This window comes from Rhipicephalus microplus, chromosome 3, assembly GCF_043290135.1.
Source record: "Rhipicephalus microplus isolate Deutch F79 chromosome 3, USDA_Rmic, whole genome shotgun sequence".
NCBI lineage: Eukaryota > Metazoa > Arthropoda > Arachnida > Ixodida > Ixodidae > Rhipicephalus > Rhipicephalus microplus.
Genome location: NC_134702.1, coordinates 208,314,884 through 208,332,719, shown reverse-complemented (window position 1 = coordinate 208,332,719; position 17,836 = coordinate 208,314,884). Strand labels below are relative to the sequence as shown.

Sequence of the window (17,836 nt, the reverse complement as noted above, 5' to 3'; positions counted from 1 at the left end):
GCACAGCCTTTTTCATGCCTGGCACATCACACTTGTGGCTCCTCAAGGCATAGCCTTAGTAAGAGGTAATTTTCTTTATTTTGTCTTGAGTGAGCCTACCTTTTCCGCCAAGTGACCCACCTTGAGCTTTTTTCTTTTCGATGAGTGTTCGTAAGGCAGCCCCCATTCGTTTGTGCACATGGTTGATGCAGTCTTTTTTTTCAACTTTTATGTATCCGTAAACTTCATCTTCAGTGAGGGCATGAAAGGTTCGGCTATCACCATCTGAAAGCATTGTTGTGTACCGAAGCTTATGCTTTTCTAAGGAGCGTCGGAAGAGGCGTAGGGCTGCTTCTACTTCCATCTGGCCAGCCTTGCAGTCAACATTTTTCTGGCACACAGGGGCGTGCTGGACGAGCCAAGCAGCGTGTCCCTCCTCATCTTCCTTTGGTCCAGTGGCGCAGCCCAGGCAAAAGTTAGAAAGTACAACGTGATCAATAACTAAACCAGTGTACATTTCAATTATACAACCAATACAGATATGGGAGCTGTGTCCGCGGGTAAGCCAGGTGCCATCATAAATGACGTCGACGTTGCCCGGTGGATTGCCAAACTCCGCATAGAGTTCTTTGACGCGGGCAACGCTAGTGGATTCGCATTCGGCAGCAGTCGCACCGCAGGCTTCCCGCATGATTTTCATGTGGCTTTGATATGTTTTCTGGTGAAGCCCTCGATGCGAAATATTCATCGCGGCAAAAAAGTCCGTCAGAGCTGTTGCCCCTTTGCCGATAGTATTCATCGCTTTCATGGCACGCAAATTCACTTCAAAAGGCCTTACTTTGGCCTGGCTATTTTCGGAAACTCTCGGTGAAGAAAACCGTTCTTCGCGAAAGTCGCAACTGCTGCATGCGAGCACGAGTTTTAAGCACAGCCCATAGTCTCTTTTTCCCTTGGAGAAAGTCATACTTTTTGAGCCGCACTAGGGGCAGGGGAGAAGTCCAAATAGCAAGTCTATCGCTTCTATATCAACAATGGCAAATTGCGTGCCGTTTTCTTTGTCGTCGCCCTCCAGCTGAACGTCCAGCAGCTCAAACTTTCATGCTGTCGCGCACTGCGATGCCAGGGACTCTTTTAAATTCGCCGCACGTATGGAGCACTCGGCGAACTTGTCCGCAGAGTAAAACGTCGTGTCGACACGACCTTGAATGGTTCCAGTAGTGCCGGATGACGATCCGCTGACGTGATGATCCGACGAAGTGCTGCAGCTGGGCCGAATAGAGTGCACAGCTTTGGCAGGCATTCGCGCCAGCGAATCGTCGTCTGAATGTGCTGCCTCGGCAATAACAGGCACTTGCGCCAGCGAGTCGTCGTCTGAATGTGCTGCCTCCACAATAACAGGCATTTCAAACAGCCCGTTGTCGTCAGAATGCGCTGCCTCGGCCATCTCCGGCGTTCTCGACGGCGCGCACGCCGCTCCCTTCTGCAGCGCATTCCACGCTCGCTTTCGTTTTCTGCCGAAAGCTTGACGAGTGTTCTTCTTCAGGCGAGCTTCCCAAGCCATGCCGGCGAAACGCAGAAAGACGTATACGTCGGCGACGTCGGTACACGAGCGGGTAGCAGACGAGATAACACGCACGAGAGCAGGCGCCGACGGAGCAAAACCAAACAAACAAAAAAAAGAGCGAGCAACCGTGCGCGCGCGGCCGCGCCAGCCAATGGTAAGCGCGAGACGGGGGGGCTCGCCGGCGCGCGCGCGCTCTAGCCAATCAGCGGTCCGGCAGACGGCTTCGCAAAACGGGGGAGGGCAGTCGTTGTGTTGGAGCTACGCCATTTTGAGAGCCCGCAAAACGTGCACAAAGGAACCAGCTTCAAAACAAGCCTAAGATGGCGCCGATCCACCGGCTGCTTCGCTGGCGGCGCGCGCGGGAAGTTCGAACAAATTTTCTGTTTTGCGGGTTGTTTTGCGACTCCCGTGATGGTTTGAAAATAGATTTTAACCTATTTTTTTATCGAATTTAGCGTTAATAAGTTGAGGAGAGGTGCTTATAGGTTCAAAGATTCGAAAAATGCGTTTTTCTCAAAATCGATTTTTTGGCCATTTTTTACTTTTCTAAGACCCGCGTCTCCCCTTAACGGAACCTTACGGCCATTGCCTCGCTGTCCACATCATAAAGTTTCCCAAAAAATTAACTAGAGGAGATTCTGGCGCTGCGATAGTAAAGCAACCATGGGAATGACGTGTAGTACACAGTATTTCTGGGGAATAGCACTTGTGGCTTCATTTATTGCCATGTTTCGATTTTGTTTTGAAGGAAAGAACAAGCCCTTCGAACTTCGTGACTCAATATGAAATGGTAAGCCTGAAAGATTAAGGTGGTGAAGCGCAACTGCTGAACATTCCCCGATGTTTGTTTTGCAACAGAACAGCTCCAAGCCACACGAACACACACGGAGCCAGAAGTACGAAGATTAGACAAATCCGCTACTACCCATCATTCCCATGCTTGGTGAAGCACCGTGCATTGCAGTTCCCATAGACGCTAGCGCCTAAATTCCCTCCAGCGTATATATAGTAAACTCTATGCTCTACATGACAAGTGACTGTAGAAAAGGTAACCTATAATATATTGCGTTCCATGAAGTATGCGTAGATAACAAGCATATGAAAAGGAAATTGCAGCCAAAGTAAGAATCAAGGGTGCTACTACGTTGTGGAAATTGTAATGCTCTTTTTTGGTGACACGCGATTTTCGCTGGTTTTCCAAAAACCTGCAATGCGATGGTGACGAATGGCCCTTCACGACAACAAATCCTGTCACCATCACTCAAAAATTGCGTGCATGCATCTAGGCCTTTAAGTTTCATATTTGCAGGGAGCGACTGTTGGTTGGCGCGAGAAGTTTCATGACCTGTGCTTGCTGTGTGCTTGTCGGCTTCGATGTATCTGCACTCGCACCGTTCATAAACAATGCTGTGGTGCATGAAAAATTGAAAAAGACAGGGGACATGCGGCGCACAGATAAAAAAAAAAAAATGGAGAGTGGCAGCGTGAGGGGATGAGCTGAAGTGGTGAGGGGGGTCGGCATAATAAAAAACAGAAACGATCACATGGGCAAGGAGGCGCCAGGTGTCCGTTTACGGAGCTGCACTGGATAAATGTAAAAGGTGCGTTTATTATGCATCATTTCAATGACTGAAGTTGGAGGGTGCGTTTATTATGCGTTTTTTATGTGGACGCGTTCATTATGCGAGCGAATACGGTACGCTTCACACAGGCAATGCTTCGGATCGTCTACAATTTCGGAGGTTGTAACATCTCAACATCCAATTCTATGGACTCTCTGCTCCAATTATAGACCTGCAATGGCATAACTTGAAGCCACAACCATGTTAATTATCTTTCAGCCTTAAGTCAGCACTGTGGTGAGTCACTACACTTGCAGTTGCAGCACTTTCCAAGAGTATGTTCTACTGCAAAGCAGCATTGCTGCACACCCAAGCATACCAAGACTCAGAAGGTTCCACAGTCACCGGACACAGGGTGCGTTATTCAGTCATATACATGAGCATTCCCCCGTGTGTTGTCAGAAAAACAACATGCCCATTTCAAACGTACCACCAGTTAAAACATAGATATGATCATTCTCCTCTGCAGTCTACATGGAGACTAATGCATTCATGACTACGCAGCAGTGGCTTGTTGTACACTGTGCCTACCCGCTAGTGCATACTGTGATTACACTTGTTCGCATAACGGCGAAGTAAAAAGCATGCATTTGAGTTGTTTGACTACCTATTTTTGGGGCGTTTACATGGTCCCTAGGCAGCCCAGAATAGTGGATGTTGACTATAATTCAAGAGCTAAAGAAAATTCTCCTTAAATACAGAAAACTTGAAACACGACGGTAAAGTAGTTGACCAGAGTGGTAGTTGGTAAAACCATTGTTGGCCAACATGGGGAGAGCACTGATCTTACTCAACCCATGCACCTGCCTATCTCTAGAATCGGTGTGCTTATGTAAGAAAAGCAAGTGAACTTTACGGCCTTTCCCAGCACCATTTACACGCGCAAGATCCGACAGTGTCTTCACAGCGAATTCTGAGTCTCGTACGACATGCAAACATGAAAACAAAAGAGGAGGCACGAACCAACTCACCCGGTCTTTCATCTGGCGAACTTCAGTGGGGGTCAGTGTGTCGGCCTTGGCGATGACAGGCACAATGTTGACCTTCTGGTGGAGCCTCTTCATGAACTCGATGTCCAGCTGCCGCAACCTGAACAGAGTGAACGGGCCACTGATGTTTGGAACACTGCTTACACTTGAATTCGTAGTGTATGTTGGTGGATGCTGCACAAAAGCATTTTATATAAATGAATATGCATGCATTGAACAGAAGACAGACCAGTGTAGCTGCTGTGTGCAGATGAATAAGTGTTGTTACCTTGAAAATGTAGGCTGTAGGTTGAACTTGCATACAGAGCAGAAGGAAATGCTAAAACAAAGAACTGACACAGCCATTCTATGCACAAGTAAGCAAGTTCAATATGGAATGCCAACTAGTTTACACCGATAGCCTGCTGTATTGCAGAGATTGTGCCTCATGAGGAGAAAATAAGTGTTGATATTTAGAACAGGCTCTTGGGCAGCTAAGGTGGAAAGAGAAGATTGCCATCCACTCATTCATACAAATAAAGCTACATGGAAATCCTTATGGATATTCTAGAGCTGCCTTACCTATGTGGTTCCTGTGGAGACCCCGCAGAAACACCTCAAAGAAATTCTCATGGATATCTTTCAGGTGGTTCCACTGGAAAAAAATGACTCTACCTCTTTCTTGTACAGCTACAGAAGGCTAAATGGAACTCCGCAGGGATTTCCTAGTCCCTTTATGCTGACAACGGTTGTGTGAAAGTTTTTCCTTGCGGGATTTCAGCCAGTGGCCATGCACAAAATTCTTGGATAAGTCTGCACTCCTCTCGGTCTTTAAGGTAATGAACATCATCATCATGCCTGCAGCATCATGAGAGAGATTTAGTGCATGGCAAAAAAAAAAGAGCTAGCTGCCAAAAAAAAGCTGAAAAATACCTACGCACCCATGTCCCCATGGAGGAATGAAGTACAAGCAGCAGTGAACCCTGTTGTCCACTATGTTCTTGCGATTGAGACCACTCTCGTCCTTGAAGAACTGGTTGAACTGTTCATCAATGTACCGATCTATGGACCTCCAACTGCACAGAAGCAAGAATATGCACACATAACCACAACGTTCGAACATGCACCCTTTTTTTAGCCCTTCACATCCCACGAGCAAGCTATGTGCATTCACACATCTTGAATCCCTACTACTGCAGACTAGCTGAAGTTTGTCCACAAGAAAATGCCCCAATAAATTAACCAAAAATAACTTAGGGAAGTTACTAGCCGTAATAAATGCCATCCTACTTTGTGCTCGTGAGAAGACTGTGGGAATGGCAGGTTATCCCCCATATAACGTGAGACACTGCAAATGCCTACGTGAGCGCCACTTGTTGGTACCACAGTTCAGCAAACACACCTCTCTTCACAGTTCACAGCATCACCGAATCCAGGCGTGTCCACCACCGTCAGCCTCAGCCGGACTCCCTTCTCCTCAATCTCCATGGTTTTTCGCTCGATCTGGACAGTTCTGTCAATCCTCTCTGTGGGAGGAAAGATGGGTGGAAGGCCGAGGACATCACACTGTGCATTAGCTGGCACAGCCTCAACATGAGAACACATCTAGCAGACCAGCAACAGGCCTCCACCATTTTACCGTGAGAAGACTGTATTCACAGAATACAGTAAACCACATTTTCATCCCACAACATAAACACAAGTAACATCTGAGTGTACTGTCTTTTAGTCTTCCCTAGCACTTTAAACATACACTCTGTAGCATGCACAGCCAGCAATGCTCTGAAGGCTACAGACTTCTTCAAATGTTTGTATCTGTGACCATAAAAACAGCATCACGTCAGAAAGCTATGGGCATGCCTGATGTCACAAAAAGCCTTATAATGTGTAATATAATGTATCCATCAGCGTGCATAAAAGATGTTGCAAATTTGAAACTGTTTACCACTGATCACTCATGAAAATTCATACAGTGCCTGAAAATGTAGATTGTAGAAAAAACAAATAGAACACAAGCATTAACACTGAACTGAGATATTAAATTAAAAATGTGACAAATAGGGATACCTTATCAGAAGAACAATATGAACGACATGTGAACAAAGTGCATCTTCAATTAAAAAACATTTAGTTGAAAGCCAGAGCTTGCGTTTACACTATCTTCCTGGCTCTTGTCTGCATTTACTTGAAGTGTCCGAATATAAATCATTTATATGCAACTCATCAAAATTCTGGCTCTCATTTATCACCAGCCAAATGAGACTTGTCTTTATCCTGAGGTCAAAATGCAATGCTCTCTATCAAAACGAGTTGAATGGTTGAAACTGATTGATATGTAACATTCCAAAACCACCATATAATTATGAGAGACGCCGTAGTGGAGGGCTCTATAAATTTTAACCACCTGTATTTTTTCAACGTGCGCCCAAATCTGAAAACATGGGCTTACAGCATTTCCGCCTCGATCGAAAATGCAGCGGCCGCCGCCAGGATTCGATCGCGTGACCTGTGGGTCAGCATTGATTGATTTGTGGGGTTTAACGTCCCAAAACCACCATATGATTATGAGAGACGCCGTAGTGGAGGGCTCCGGAAAATTTGACCACCTGGGGTTCTTTAACATGCACCCAAATCTGAACACACGGGCCTACAACATTTCCGCCTTCATCGGAAATGCAGCCGCCGCAGCCGGGATTTGAACCTGCGACCTGCGGGTCAGCAGCCGAGTACCTTAGCCACTAGACCATCATAGCAAGACAACATGCTGAATGCCACATACTGAGAGTGCATTACAACACAAGTAACAGATTTTCATGTAAACAAACATGTACAGGTTGTAACTGTAATATGACAGTGAATTATATTCCATGAAGTGTCACAGATCGAAAGCAAATGCACTGAAAAACACGTGAAGTGAGACCTCCATGAACTTTCAACTTGTGTAACCTCTCCAGCATTGCTTGTTGTGAATGAAATAGAGCCAGCATTCAACCTATCAACCTGTATTGTTAAAATCACAAATACCATATTACATGCTTGTACAAGAAAAAAGAAAATACCATAGCGTACACATCTTACCATGAGAAAGGTGAGCTGCTCCAGAGGTGTGAATTGGTTGGACAGTATTGGAAACTAAATGTCCAGACAAATCATGGAAAGTGTTTTACTGAACAATGTGGATAAAAAAATGATGCAGTCTGATCATAAAACCAAATTGGTAACATTGAACTGCAAGCAAGTTTTGTTGATGTTGTTTGGATAAAAATGTAGATTTACTAATTGTTACAATGCTTGCCATTAATTCAGGAGGCATCAGAGTTTGCCAAGCAGCCTTTTAAAGCTGTTTTTTTTTTTTTGCTGCAACCATTGCTGGTTACTTCTTGCGGCTGTAATCTGTTATAAACAATCTTTGCTAGTTGCCATGGTGCCCTGTTTTTACCATAGAATGATGCAGTTTCTGTCTTATTTCCATGTTCATCTACGAATGAATTTATTAGATATATGCTCTTTATTTAATTTTGCTACATTTTTTATTTTGTGATGAGCTGTAATTGTACGTTTTCCTCATTTGTGTTTCAGCACTGGTAATAGCTGCCTAATTACCAGATGTTCTCGAATGAAGTTTACAAAATATAGTTAAAATGAATTTCACTTGCTAGTGATGACAGTGCTTGGGGTAAGACTGCAATCACCCACACCGAGATAATTAAAATTGCTAAAAAAAAAGAAAACATTACAGTATTGAATACAGCTGCAAGCAGCATGTTCACATATAAGGAGGAATTGGGAATACAAACATACAATAAATGAAAAGGTAGAACTACGCAGATATGTAGAAGCCAGTGATGTTCCATACCACGCTGAAGAATTCCCATTCAGACACATGAAAATTCCCTAATTCGGGGATTTTTCCTTGAGAACGTCGACGAAATCCCCAGCATATTTCCCAGCACAACAGAACTGCGTTCCGCCCCCATTCACGCACACACATACAATTCGTACTGGTGACTTTTGGGATCATGACTAGCCCCTCCACTGCCCTACAAAAAAAAAAAACATGACTGTTATAATTAATATACTTTTAGAACACTGCACATTGCGGGCTTCAAGTCTAAAATCAATAGTGTACTAGAAATCGCTCCGAGTAAATATCAGAAACAAATCTAAAAGGCTATGCTTGCATGGTGCATGCGCCAGAACCGATTACAGCAGATGAAGGTGCGCTGTAACCGCTAATTATCGGTCATAATAGAAAAATTTAACCATTGCTGAAATTCCCTCCCCTATCATGAAGATTCCCTTTTTCCCTTTGGCTGAAAATGAAAGGCGAAAATTCCCTGCACGGAACATCACTTGTAGAAGCAGTTGACGCTGCACAGTTTGGGGTGCAAAGATATACAACAATCACTGTGAACAGCCGTGTATACATACCTTCGGCATTGGGGAGCTTGCGATCTTCATACAAGTCCGTCAGAAACAGGCTGTTTATAAGCGTAGATTTGCCCAGGCCGGATTCGCCTGGCGAAAAAATGGAAAAAAGAAAGAAAAGAAACACAAAATGAGAGACTGACAACACACAATGGACAGATTATCAGCACCTCAAATTTCCATGGAAATCCCAGTGGAGTCCGTCAAAAAAACTTGAAATTATAATCTCCAAATTCCGGCGCCGCGTCCCCCCATTAAATTTTTATTTACACAGAGCTGGTCTGACACTTTCCCCCCTTTGTCCGTTCTGCGAAGAATGAGAAACTATTGAACATTATTTTGGCTCATGTCGTAACTATGCATTAATTAGGAAACGACGTTTAGATATTCCATTTGCGAAGCTAGGTTTAAATTTAACCACAGAAAATGTTCTAAGTTTTGGTGCCTCTGTTTTGGGAAATTGCCACAAAGATGCATTCGATGCGGTGTGTAATTTTATTCAAGACTCTAAACGTTTTCCAACAAAACGCCCACGTTAACAGATACTAAAAAAAAGGGTCGAAAAGTAATTTTCAATTCTGGATAAATCAGTGACATACCAAATTAATCGGGTTTGGCAAAACCAGCTGTCTGGTCGGCTCCCAAAATCAAGTTGTAGCTATTAGTGTCTACTTTGTTGTTGATTATTTTTTCTCACTATATAAATCTTTGGTTTCTTTTTTTCTAACATACTGCCTTCACTATACAACCTCCCCCCCCCCCCCTTTTTTTTTTTCGTTGTAAGCAATAATGCAGTTATCGCCCATGTGAGACTATCTGTTCTCTTGGCCAATCCCCCAGAGTGGGTACGAGCCATGGATTAGAGGATACAAACAAACAAACGTTTTCCCGAAGAAAGTAGATGGTGAGAAAGAGACTACTAGATCAAGGACTACTCCAAAGTGTTGAATGCGAAATGAAGCTCTAATCGTACCTACGACCATCAAGGTGAAGTCGAATCCCCTCTTGACTGATTTCCTGTGCACTTGCTCCGGTAGTGTAGCGAAGCCGATTTCTCCCTGCGCCGGCGAAGCCAAACATGGGATTGTTTACGCGCCCGCAGCGCAGCATCACTTCGCCACGCAAATACGACAACGTAAGAACGCCGACGGCCAACTGCTCCCATCGACAGCTATCGTATTAAAAAAAAAACAAAAGGCTGGTCAAAGGAAAAGGTTCTCGCCTCAGAGGGGCACGGGGAGTGGCGCAGATCGGTGCTCGGCATCGCTGTTGATGGTCACTGGTGACTGCCTCTTCCTCCCGTGAGCAGCACAGTTGAGAGAGTTGCTTTACAGTCCACGCGTTTGTGCCAGCTTACCTCGCCGCTGCCGTGCTCTAAGAAAAGGCCTAATCACAGCCAGCGACTCGCGGTGGGTCATTTAAAAGCCATTGTTAAGGCGCTTCCTCCAACGGAGCGGCTGGAGCCGAGCATAGCCTCCTCTATAGGAGGCTATGAGCCGAGCGAAGCGAAGCCAATGAAGTCACCGACAGCGTCCCGCCACGGTCATGGCAACCAAAAACGACACACACACACACACACACACAAAAAAAACAAGAGACCTTTAACAGTCATTGTTGCTCGACGCGGCGCCGTGGTTTGCCGCATTGCGGTAATGCGCACTAGCTGCACATTTCTGTACAATCGCAAGTGTGCGCAATAAAGTTATATTTTCGTGTTATACACCATTCAGTTAGGCAACAAATTTGAACTTTTAGTGCGCACATTTATTAGTTTGAACTGAATTGTTGACCGAACTGAGCGCCACCCGGAAGCCTCCAACTAGACTGCGAAACGAGACACCCAGAAACTACGAAAGTGCCGATTTTCGGCGGAAAAGGGGTGTGTAGTGCGTGCGTGCGTGCGAAGGGTGTTGGCGTGTTTTGAGTTTGTGGAGTGCAGCGCGTGCGTCTCGCGTACGCGGGTGTGTACAACGTGCAATGACAACTGCCCAGAAGAAGCTGGTCAGGTCCAAGAGCGGCCTCCGAATCGTCACAGTTGGTCACGAAGAGCTCAGTCCTTTTCATTTGGACGAGCCTCCGTGGACACCCGACCGAGAGGCGAGTCCACCTGTGACACCTTGTGTGCGCGTCTTTTTGAGCTATCGACAACCGCGGGCTTACCTCGCGAAGGGCGCGTATGTGTTCTGAGAGCGTGTGTGTAACTAAACCAACTCGGTTTAATTGCGCCGTTTCAAGCTGGAGCGAAGTGCGCGTTGATCTTGGGCGCGCGGCCTCTTTACGTGTTGATCGTGTGCTCGTTACGAGCTGCGCGATTTCTTTCTTTCCTACCCTTCTTTGCGGCTTCCTTGATCGTTCCAGAGATAGAGGAATTCAGTGCGAGTGCTTACGCGTGCTCCAAATTGCCTGTACCGTTTTTTTTTTTACTTCGCGTACGTGCATGCAGCACAACAGCTGTGTCGCGGAGTGCGTGATGAGCGACAGCTGGTAAACATTGCTTTAATTAATCGATAGCTCTCACATTTCTTTGCACAGGTACTTCAGTTTCTCTGCACGTGAGTTTTCGTATGCACGCGTAACTTTTTTGTGTGTGTGTGTGAAATGTGTTTTGCAGACCGCCGATTGCTGGCGTTGCCGCTCCAAGTTCGACTTCATAACTCGCCGCGTAAGTACAACGTCTTGCGTGTTTTACCCCATATGTCGAAGTATACGTTGTCGTCCAGCCTGCAGTAACGATGAAGGTTGACAAGCGAGTTATCAGCGTCGTTGGTTAACTGGCGCATCACGCAAGCTGACCGCTGACCTCAATTGTTATTGCTTGCCACAAGGCTGCTCCATATATGTGTTTGTGCTGTGCTTTTTTTATCAGCTGGAGATAACAAAGATTAATGAAAGTCGTGTATTACTTTTGACAGTGACGTGCCTTCGCATATTATATTCTTTTCGACTGAGCGCCTCACTGCTATACTGATTATACGACAGTTTTGATTGAAGCGCGCATAATGTTCATATGAAAGCCTAATTTGAGCTAACTTCTATTTCCGATGGAGGCGGAAAAGTTGTACTCAGATTTGGGCCCGTGTACTCAGATTTGGGTGCACGTTAAAGAACCCCAGGTGGTCAAAATTTCCGGAGCCCTCCACTACGGCGTCTCTCATAATTAAATAGTGGTTTTGGCACGTTAAACCCCACAAATCAACCAATTAGAGCTAACTGGTCGCCCAAGTTTAAATACATCGCTTTCCTTGGCAACATATAGTATCCATTTTAGGAGAGCAAGCTTGTAATGTCACGGGCTATTTTGCGGTGCCATTTCGTGCAACTGTGGAAGTGAAGGGATCATTTGTGTGATCTTTTCTAGCATATATGTAGATTCCTCCAGTGTGGTGCCAAAAACACTGGAGCAGCTTACGTTACAGTGCTGCGAGTGTTGTAGCTTCGGAAGTATACGGCGTCCTAAACATATTGTGACGATGGAACGCGTTTATTTACAATATGGGTAATGCAGAGGTGTAGCTCAGCCAAGGATCCACAGCGTCGCTCGCGAGCCAGTCGAGTCTCTTCCTCCTCTTCGTCGAATCTTCGCTAGCGCGTTTCACTTCCCGGTTCGCAGACGATGCCCTCTGGGCGAGTCACTCAGATGGTTGATGATGGCACGGTTTAAGGCGCGCTACGTGTGTCAGTTGTGTTTTGCTAGAGCGGCGACCATTGCTTGTGACGCTCGAGATTACGTACGTGACGTCGCTGAGGCGGTCAAGAATGACGAATGGACCGGAATAGTGAGCCAAGAACTTTTGGCACAAACCACGTTTGCGGACTGGTGTCCATAACCACACAAGATCGCCCTTGCTATAAGATACGGAGCGATGGCAGGCGTCGTAACGTTTCTTAGAACGCTGCTGGGATGCCAAGGTTCGGAGGCGTGCGATGCGACGGGCTTCTTCTGCGCGGCAGAGCGTCTCGGCTGTCGAGGTTTCCACGTCTAGTGTAAAAGGTAGTATAGTGTCGAGACAAAATCGTGGGGAGCGAGCGTACAGCAGGTAAAATGGAGAGTAACCTGTAGTCTCATGCTTCGCGGTATTGTACGCGTACGTGATGTAAGGTAGCACTTCGTCCCAGTTTTTGTGCTTAGAATCGACATAAATAGACAGCATGTTCGTGAGAGTCCGGTTCGTGCGCTCTACGAGACCATTGGTCTGCGGGTGATATGGTGTGGCATGGCGGAAATTGCAGGCAGACAGACGCAGGATCTCTTCAACGACGTCGGCAACGAACTGACGTCCGTGGTCGCTAATGACAACGCGTGGAGGACCATGGCGGAGAATTACACAACGAAGCATAAACTGCGACACGTGCATGGCCGTTGCAGCAGGTATTGCAGCAGTTTCTGCGTAGCGCGTTAGGTGGTCAACACAGACGACGACCCATCGATTGTTACTGCTCGATCGTGGAAATGGACCGAGCAGATCGACACCAACAGTCTCGAAGGGAGAGTTAGGAGGTGGAACAGGATGGAGAAGTCCTGGCGGCGTAGCCGTGGGACGTTTGTGTCGTTGGCATTGTTCGCATTCAGCAACGTATTTTTCCGTGTCGTGTCGCATCTTGGGCCAATAGAACCTTTGCTGGATTCGTTGAAGCGTTCTGGCGAAGCCCATGTGGCCGCAGGTTGCGTCGTCGTGTAAGGACCGAAAGACGTGAGCCCGTAAAGTGCGTGGAACAACTAGAAGCAGACGGGCGCCTTGTCCGGAATAATTCTTCTTGTAAAGGACGCCGTCATGAACCACAAAAGAGCTTGGGTTTGCGTGTTCATTTGCGGAGGCGAATAGAGAATCTAAGGAGCGGTCCTCTTGTTGGGCTGTCCGGAAAGTCGCGAGATCAGGGAACTCAGAGGCAATAGCGCCGATATACTGGTTGAAGTTGTCAGCGTCGCACTCCGTCATCGGTAGAGGAAGGCGCGATAGGCAGTCGGCGTCTGCGTGCCGGTTACCGCTCTTGTAGCGTACTGTGAAGTCGAACTCCTGTAAGCGCAAAGCCCATCGCGCCAGTCGTCCAGATGGGTCTCGGAGGCCTACCAACCAGCATAGAGAATGATGGTCGGTGATTACCGAGAAGCGACGGCCGTAGATGTATGGGCGAAACTTGTGCACGGCGAAAACAACTGCGAGGCACTCCTGTTCTGTGACTGTGTAATTTCGTTCTGCCTTGCTCAACGAACGACTCGCGTAAGCGACCACGTGTTCAGCATTGTCATGGCGCTGAACGAGCACTGCACCAAGGCCGATTCCACTGGCATCTGTGTGAATTTCCGTTTCAGCAGAAGGATCGAAATGGCGTAGTACCGGTCCTGAAGTCAGTATGAACCGAAGCTGCTTAAAGGCTGCTTCGCAATCCGGTGTCCAGTGGAAAGGGACATCCTTTTGCAGCAAGTCGGTCAGTGGTTGTGCTTTATCAGCGAAATTCGGAACAAATCGACGAAAGTAAGAACACAGGCCCAGGAAGCTACGCAACTCCCTAGGGCACTGCGGCTGCTTGAAGTTGCTGACAGCGGCGACTTTCTGCGGGTCCGGTCTCACGCCATTTTTATCCACCAGGTGTCCCAGAACCAAGGTTTCACGTTCTCCAAAGCGACATTTTTTTGAGTTCAGTGTAAGCGCAGCTTCCTCGAGACAGGTTAGAACGAGGTCAAGGCGATGATTATGTTCTTCAAATGTTCGGCCAAAAATCACGACATCGTCCAGGTAACACAGGCAAATTTCCCATTTGAGGCCCCGTAAAACGGTGTCCATATATCTTTCAAATGTGGCGGGGGCATTACACAAGCCGAATGGCATAACATTAAACTCAAACAGACCGTCGGGTGTAACAAAGGCCGTCTTTTCTTTGTCAGCCGGATCCATGGGGATCTGCCAATACCCGGATCGCAAGTCCACCGATGAAAAATAGGACGCTGAATGCAGGCAGTCGATGACATCATCGATGCGAGGAAGCGGGTACACGTCCTTCTTAGTTATAGAGTTGAGACGTCGGTAGTCAACGCAGAACCTCCAGGACCCATTTTTTTTCTTGACCAAGATAACAGGCGCGGCCCAGGGACTTGACGATTCTTGAATTACGCCAGAGGTTAGCATCTCGCTGACTTGCTCTGAAATTACCTTGCGCTCTGACGCGGAAACTCGATAAGGTTTCTGTCTGAGGGGGTGCGCAGATCCGGTGTCGATCTTGTGACGAGTGCGTGTGCTGGGCGTCTGAGGTCTATGCGACTTCCGTGCAAAATCAAATACTTTAGCGTGCCTGGCCAGCAGTGTAACCAACACTTTGCGCTTATGCGAAGGAATAGACTTGCTAACCATCTTATAAAATTCGTATTCCGTGCCGGATACATCAGCATAGTTCGAATTTGCCGCATTGCTGAGAGCTCCTATGCAGATACTGCACTGCCCTTCAAACATGGCAAGGCGCATTCCCTCTGGTAGTACAACAGACTCGGATGAGCAGTTAACTACCCATAATTTAGTTTTTCCCTCGGTGAGAGACACAACGCAGCGCGGCAGAAAGATGTTTTTCTTCATGCAAGGCAAAGGCAACGGCTCAATCACAATATCAGGAGAACTGAAACTCGAGTCGGCATTCGAAGCAGCAACGGGCACGCTGGCAGTAGACCATGCCGGTAGAATAGTGTCTTTAACTACAACGAGTTTGTCGTCTCCGCTACGCTGAGGCTGCTGGGCGAGGGCGGACAACAGAACCTCGCCTGCCCCGCAGTCGACAGTCGCACGGCACTCTTGCAAGAAGTCAATTCCAAGGATAACGTCATGCGTGGAATGAGCGAGCACTGCGAATTCTGCCTTGTACGCTTTGCCAGCAACACGAACAGACACAGTGCACACACCTACTGGACACAAAGCCGTGCCGCTGACTGCTCGAAAAGTAGAAGATTTATCCCAATAAAACATAACCTTGCGGCCAAGTCTCTCCTTGAAAACTAAACTCATTACAGAAACTGTTGCACCGGTGTCTACCAGAGCCATCGTGGGAACATCGTCAATGAATACATGAACCTTGTTGTGAAGCATGTGAACTAATGGAGGCATACTTGTGTGCAAAGCGGTACGTCCAGCGACCTCGCCTCCATCGGCCGCGCCGGCTAGTTTCCCGGTGGCGGAGAGGAAAGCCGCGGCCGGGGACGGGGAGACGGGGACCGTCGCTGGCGCGTGGTAGGTGGCGTCAAGCTCCTCACAGAGGCAGGCGAGTCACTGCGGATGTTCGGCCGGTGCCCGTGCTTCTGGGCAGTTGAATCCGAAGGCCAGTAGGCGTAATCGGGCTGTTGACTTCGCCGTGCAAGCATCGCTGGTCGGTCAAAAAACGTCGTGCGTGGGCGACGTCGCGATGGGCAAAACCGGGCGATATGTCCGCGAACACCGCACTGGTAGCACACGGGGCGTTCCCGAGGCACATTGAATGCTGCGGTGTGGAGAGGATGCTCAGGGAACTGTTGCCACTCGGACACAAACGGAGGCGGTTGGCTGTCGTAGCTATAACTGCTGCGGGGCGCATAAGACGACTCGACGTAAGTAGCCTGTGGTGGCGGAGCCCTCAGCCGTGGACTGCGGGTGGAGTAACTGCGCTCGTCGAAACTCGCAGCATTGATGCTTGGGGATAGTGTATCACACTGCGGGTCTCCAGCTTGCATGGGAACAGAGACATGGCGACGCAGTTCCTCCCGTACAATCTGACGAATGGTGGAGGAAAGGTCGGCAGGTAGAGAATTCTGGCAGACATCGACGTTGGCAACAGTCGTGACGTTGGCCAGACGTCCGAACTTCGATGTGATGCGACGAGTTTTAAGAGCCTCGAAGGTTCGGCAGTGGTTAATCACGTCGGCCACGCATTCCAGGCTCTCCTTGCCAATGAGGAAGTGGTAGACGTCATCGGCGATGCCCTTAAGTATATGGCCCACTTTGTCTTCTTCCGTCATGTGGGCATCCACCGACTTGCACAACTTCAGAATCTCTTCAATGTAGGTTCTGCATGTCTCACCGGTGACTTGAGCCCTCTGCGACAACGTCTGCTCGGCACGTTTCTTCTTCGTTGCTGGGTCTCCAAAGCATTTCTTAATTTCCTCCACAAACTGGTCCCAGGTTGTCAATGTGTCTTCATGGTTCTCAAACCATACCAGCGCCGTGAAATCGAGGAAGAGCCCCACGTGAGACAGCTTGCTAGCCGCATTCCAACCGTTCGAACGGCTCACCCGCTGATAGTGGCTTAGCCATTCGTCCACGTCATCGCCGGGTTTCCCTGTGAAGGTTCGCGGCTCCCTGTAGTGGTAGGGCGACGTCCTTGCGGCTGGTTGCTGGTTGTCTCCGTCCGAGCTCATTTCTTGAGGTAATGGTGCCAAGCCCGCTAGTCGACGGCTGCGGCGAAGCTCGTGTAGCAGTTCCGTCGTTAGGGGACGGTGCCTCTCCGGTATCACTTGGTAGTAGCTAGCTTACCCAGCACCTTCCACCACAATTGTGACGATGGAACGCGTTTATTTACAATATGGGTAATGCAGAGGTGTAGCTCAGCCAAGGATCCACAGCGTCGCTCGCGAGCCAGTCGAGTCTCTTCCTCCTCTTCGTCGAATCTTCGCTAGCGCGTTTCAATATATACGATGAAATGTTCAGCAAACTGTTTGCAGAAGTTGTGCGTGAGTGATGGAAAAAGTTGCCTCACTGCATTTGGCCAAGCAGAGGTGAGGCGAGCTGTGTAAGCTGCATCAAAATGTGCATGGTGTGTTAGAAAAAGTCAATACGTTCATAAGAAAGTGTTCCTCGCCTAACTGGTTGCAAGGGTGCTTCATAAGGGTAAACTGCAGGATGCTAATTAGGTACACAAGGACAAAGAAGGTTATGAAGGGCAGTGCGTCCCATACTGGTTGTACAATGTATACATATAGAAAAATTTTTTGCAAGTAAAGATAGTTGCAACTTAGCGCTTGACCTATCTGGTGTGCCTTCTATATATTCTGTACCTGATTTGCTCTCAGTAGTTTACCATGTCTTATCTATTTCAGCTAGCTAATTCATAATGTAAAAATTTCCTCATGCTGGATCTCTCTAGCCATATCCGTCTTTCCTCAATACATTTTCATTTGGTTTATGAGATTTAACATTGCAAAGCTACTCAGCCGATAAAAGACGCGGTGGGCATTACACAGTACACTGGCCTCTAGCGCTCAGCCTCTATCAAAATATGACCACTGCAGCTGGGTTTGAACCCATGTCTTTCAAATCGGCAGT

General features: G+C 47.6%; 2 protein-coding genes across 5 annotated transcripts in view; one reads left to right on the top strand and one right to left on the bottom strand.

Moving 5' to 3' along the window:
• Positions 1-10,094, bottom strand: part of LOC142804117 (septin-2-like) — a 36,692-nt gene extending 26,598 nt beyond the window's left edge. For 2 of the 4 annotated variants that reach the window (XM_075890695.1, XM_075890696.1), the window contains exons 1-7: positions 9,784-10,094; positions 9,535-9,619; positions 8,565-8,651; positions 7,212-7,265; positions 5,536-5,659; positions 5,075-5,209; positions 4,137-4,254 (exon numbers count right to left, since the gene is read on the bottom strand). In XM_075890695.1, the coding sequence (XP_075746810.1) occupies positions 4,137-4,254; positions 5,075-5,209; positions 5,536-5,659; positions 7,212-7,265; positions 8,565-8,651; positions 9,535-9,619; positions 9,784-9,825 (645 nt within the window). In that variant the 5' untranslated portion in view covers positions 9,826-10,094. The remainder of the gene's footprint in view (positions 1-4,136; positions 4,255-5,074; positions 5,210-5,535; positions 5,660-7,211; positions 7,266-8,564; positions 8,652-9,534; positions 9,620-9,783) is intronic. The other 2 variants (XM_075890697.1, XM_075890698.1) reach the window with 1 other exon arrangement.
• A 344-nt stretch (positions 10,095-10,438) lies between these two features.
• LOC142804116 (zinc finger FYVE domain-containing protein 21-like) overlaps positions 10,439-17,836 on the top strand; it is a 40,278-nt gene continuing 32,880 nt past the window's right edge. Inside the window, exons 1-2 of the mRNA XM_075890694.1 lie at positions 10,439-10,658; positions 11,173-11,223. Of these exons, the coding sequence (XP_075746809.1) occupies positions 10,539-10,658; positions 11,173-11,223 (171 nt within the window). The 5' untranslated portion in view covers positions 10,439-10,538. The remainder of the gene's footprint in view (positions 10,659-11,172; positions 11,224-17,836) is intronic.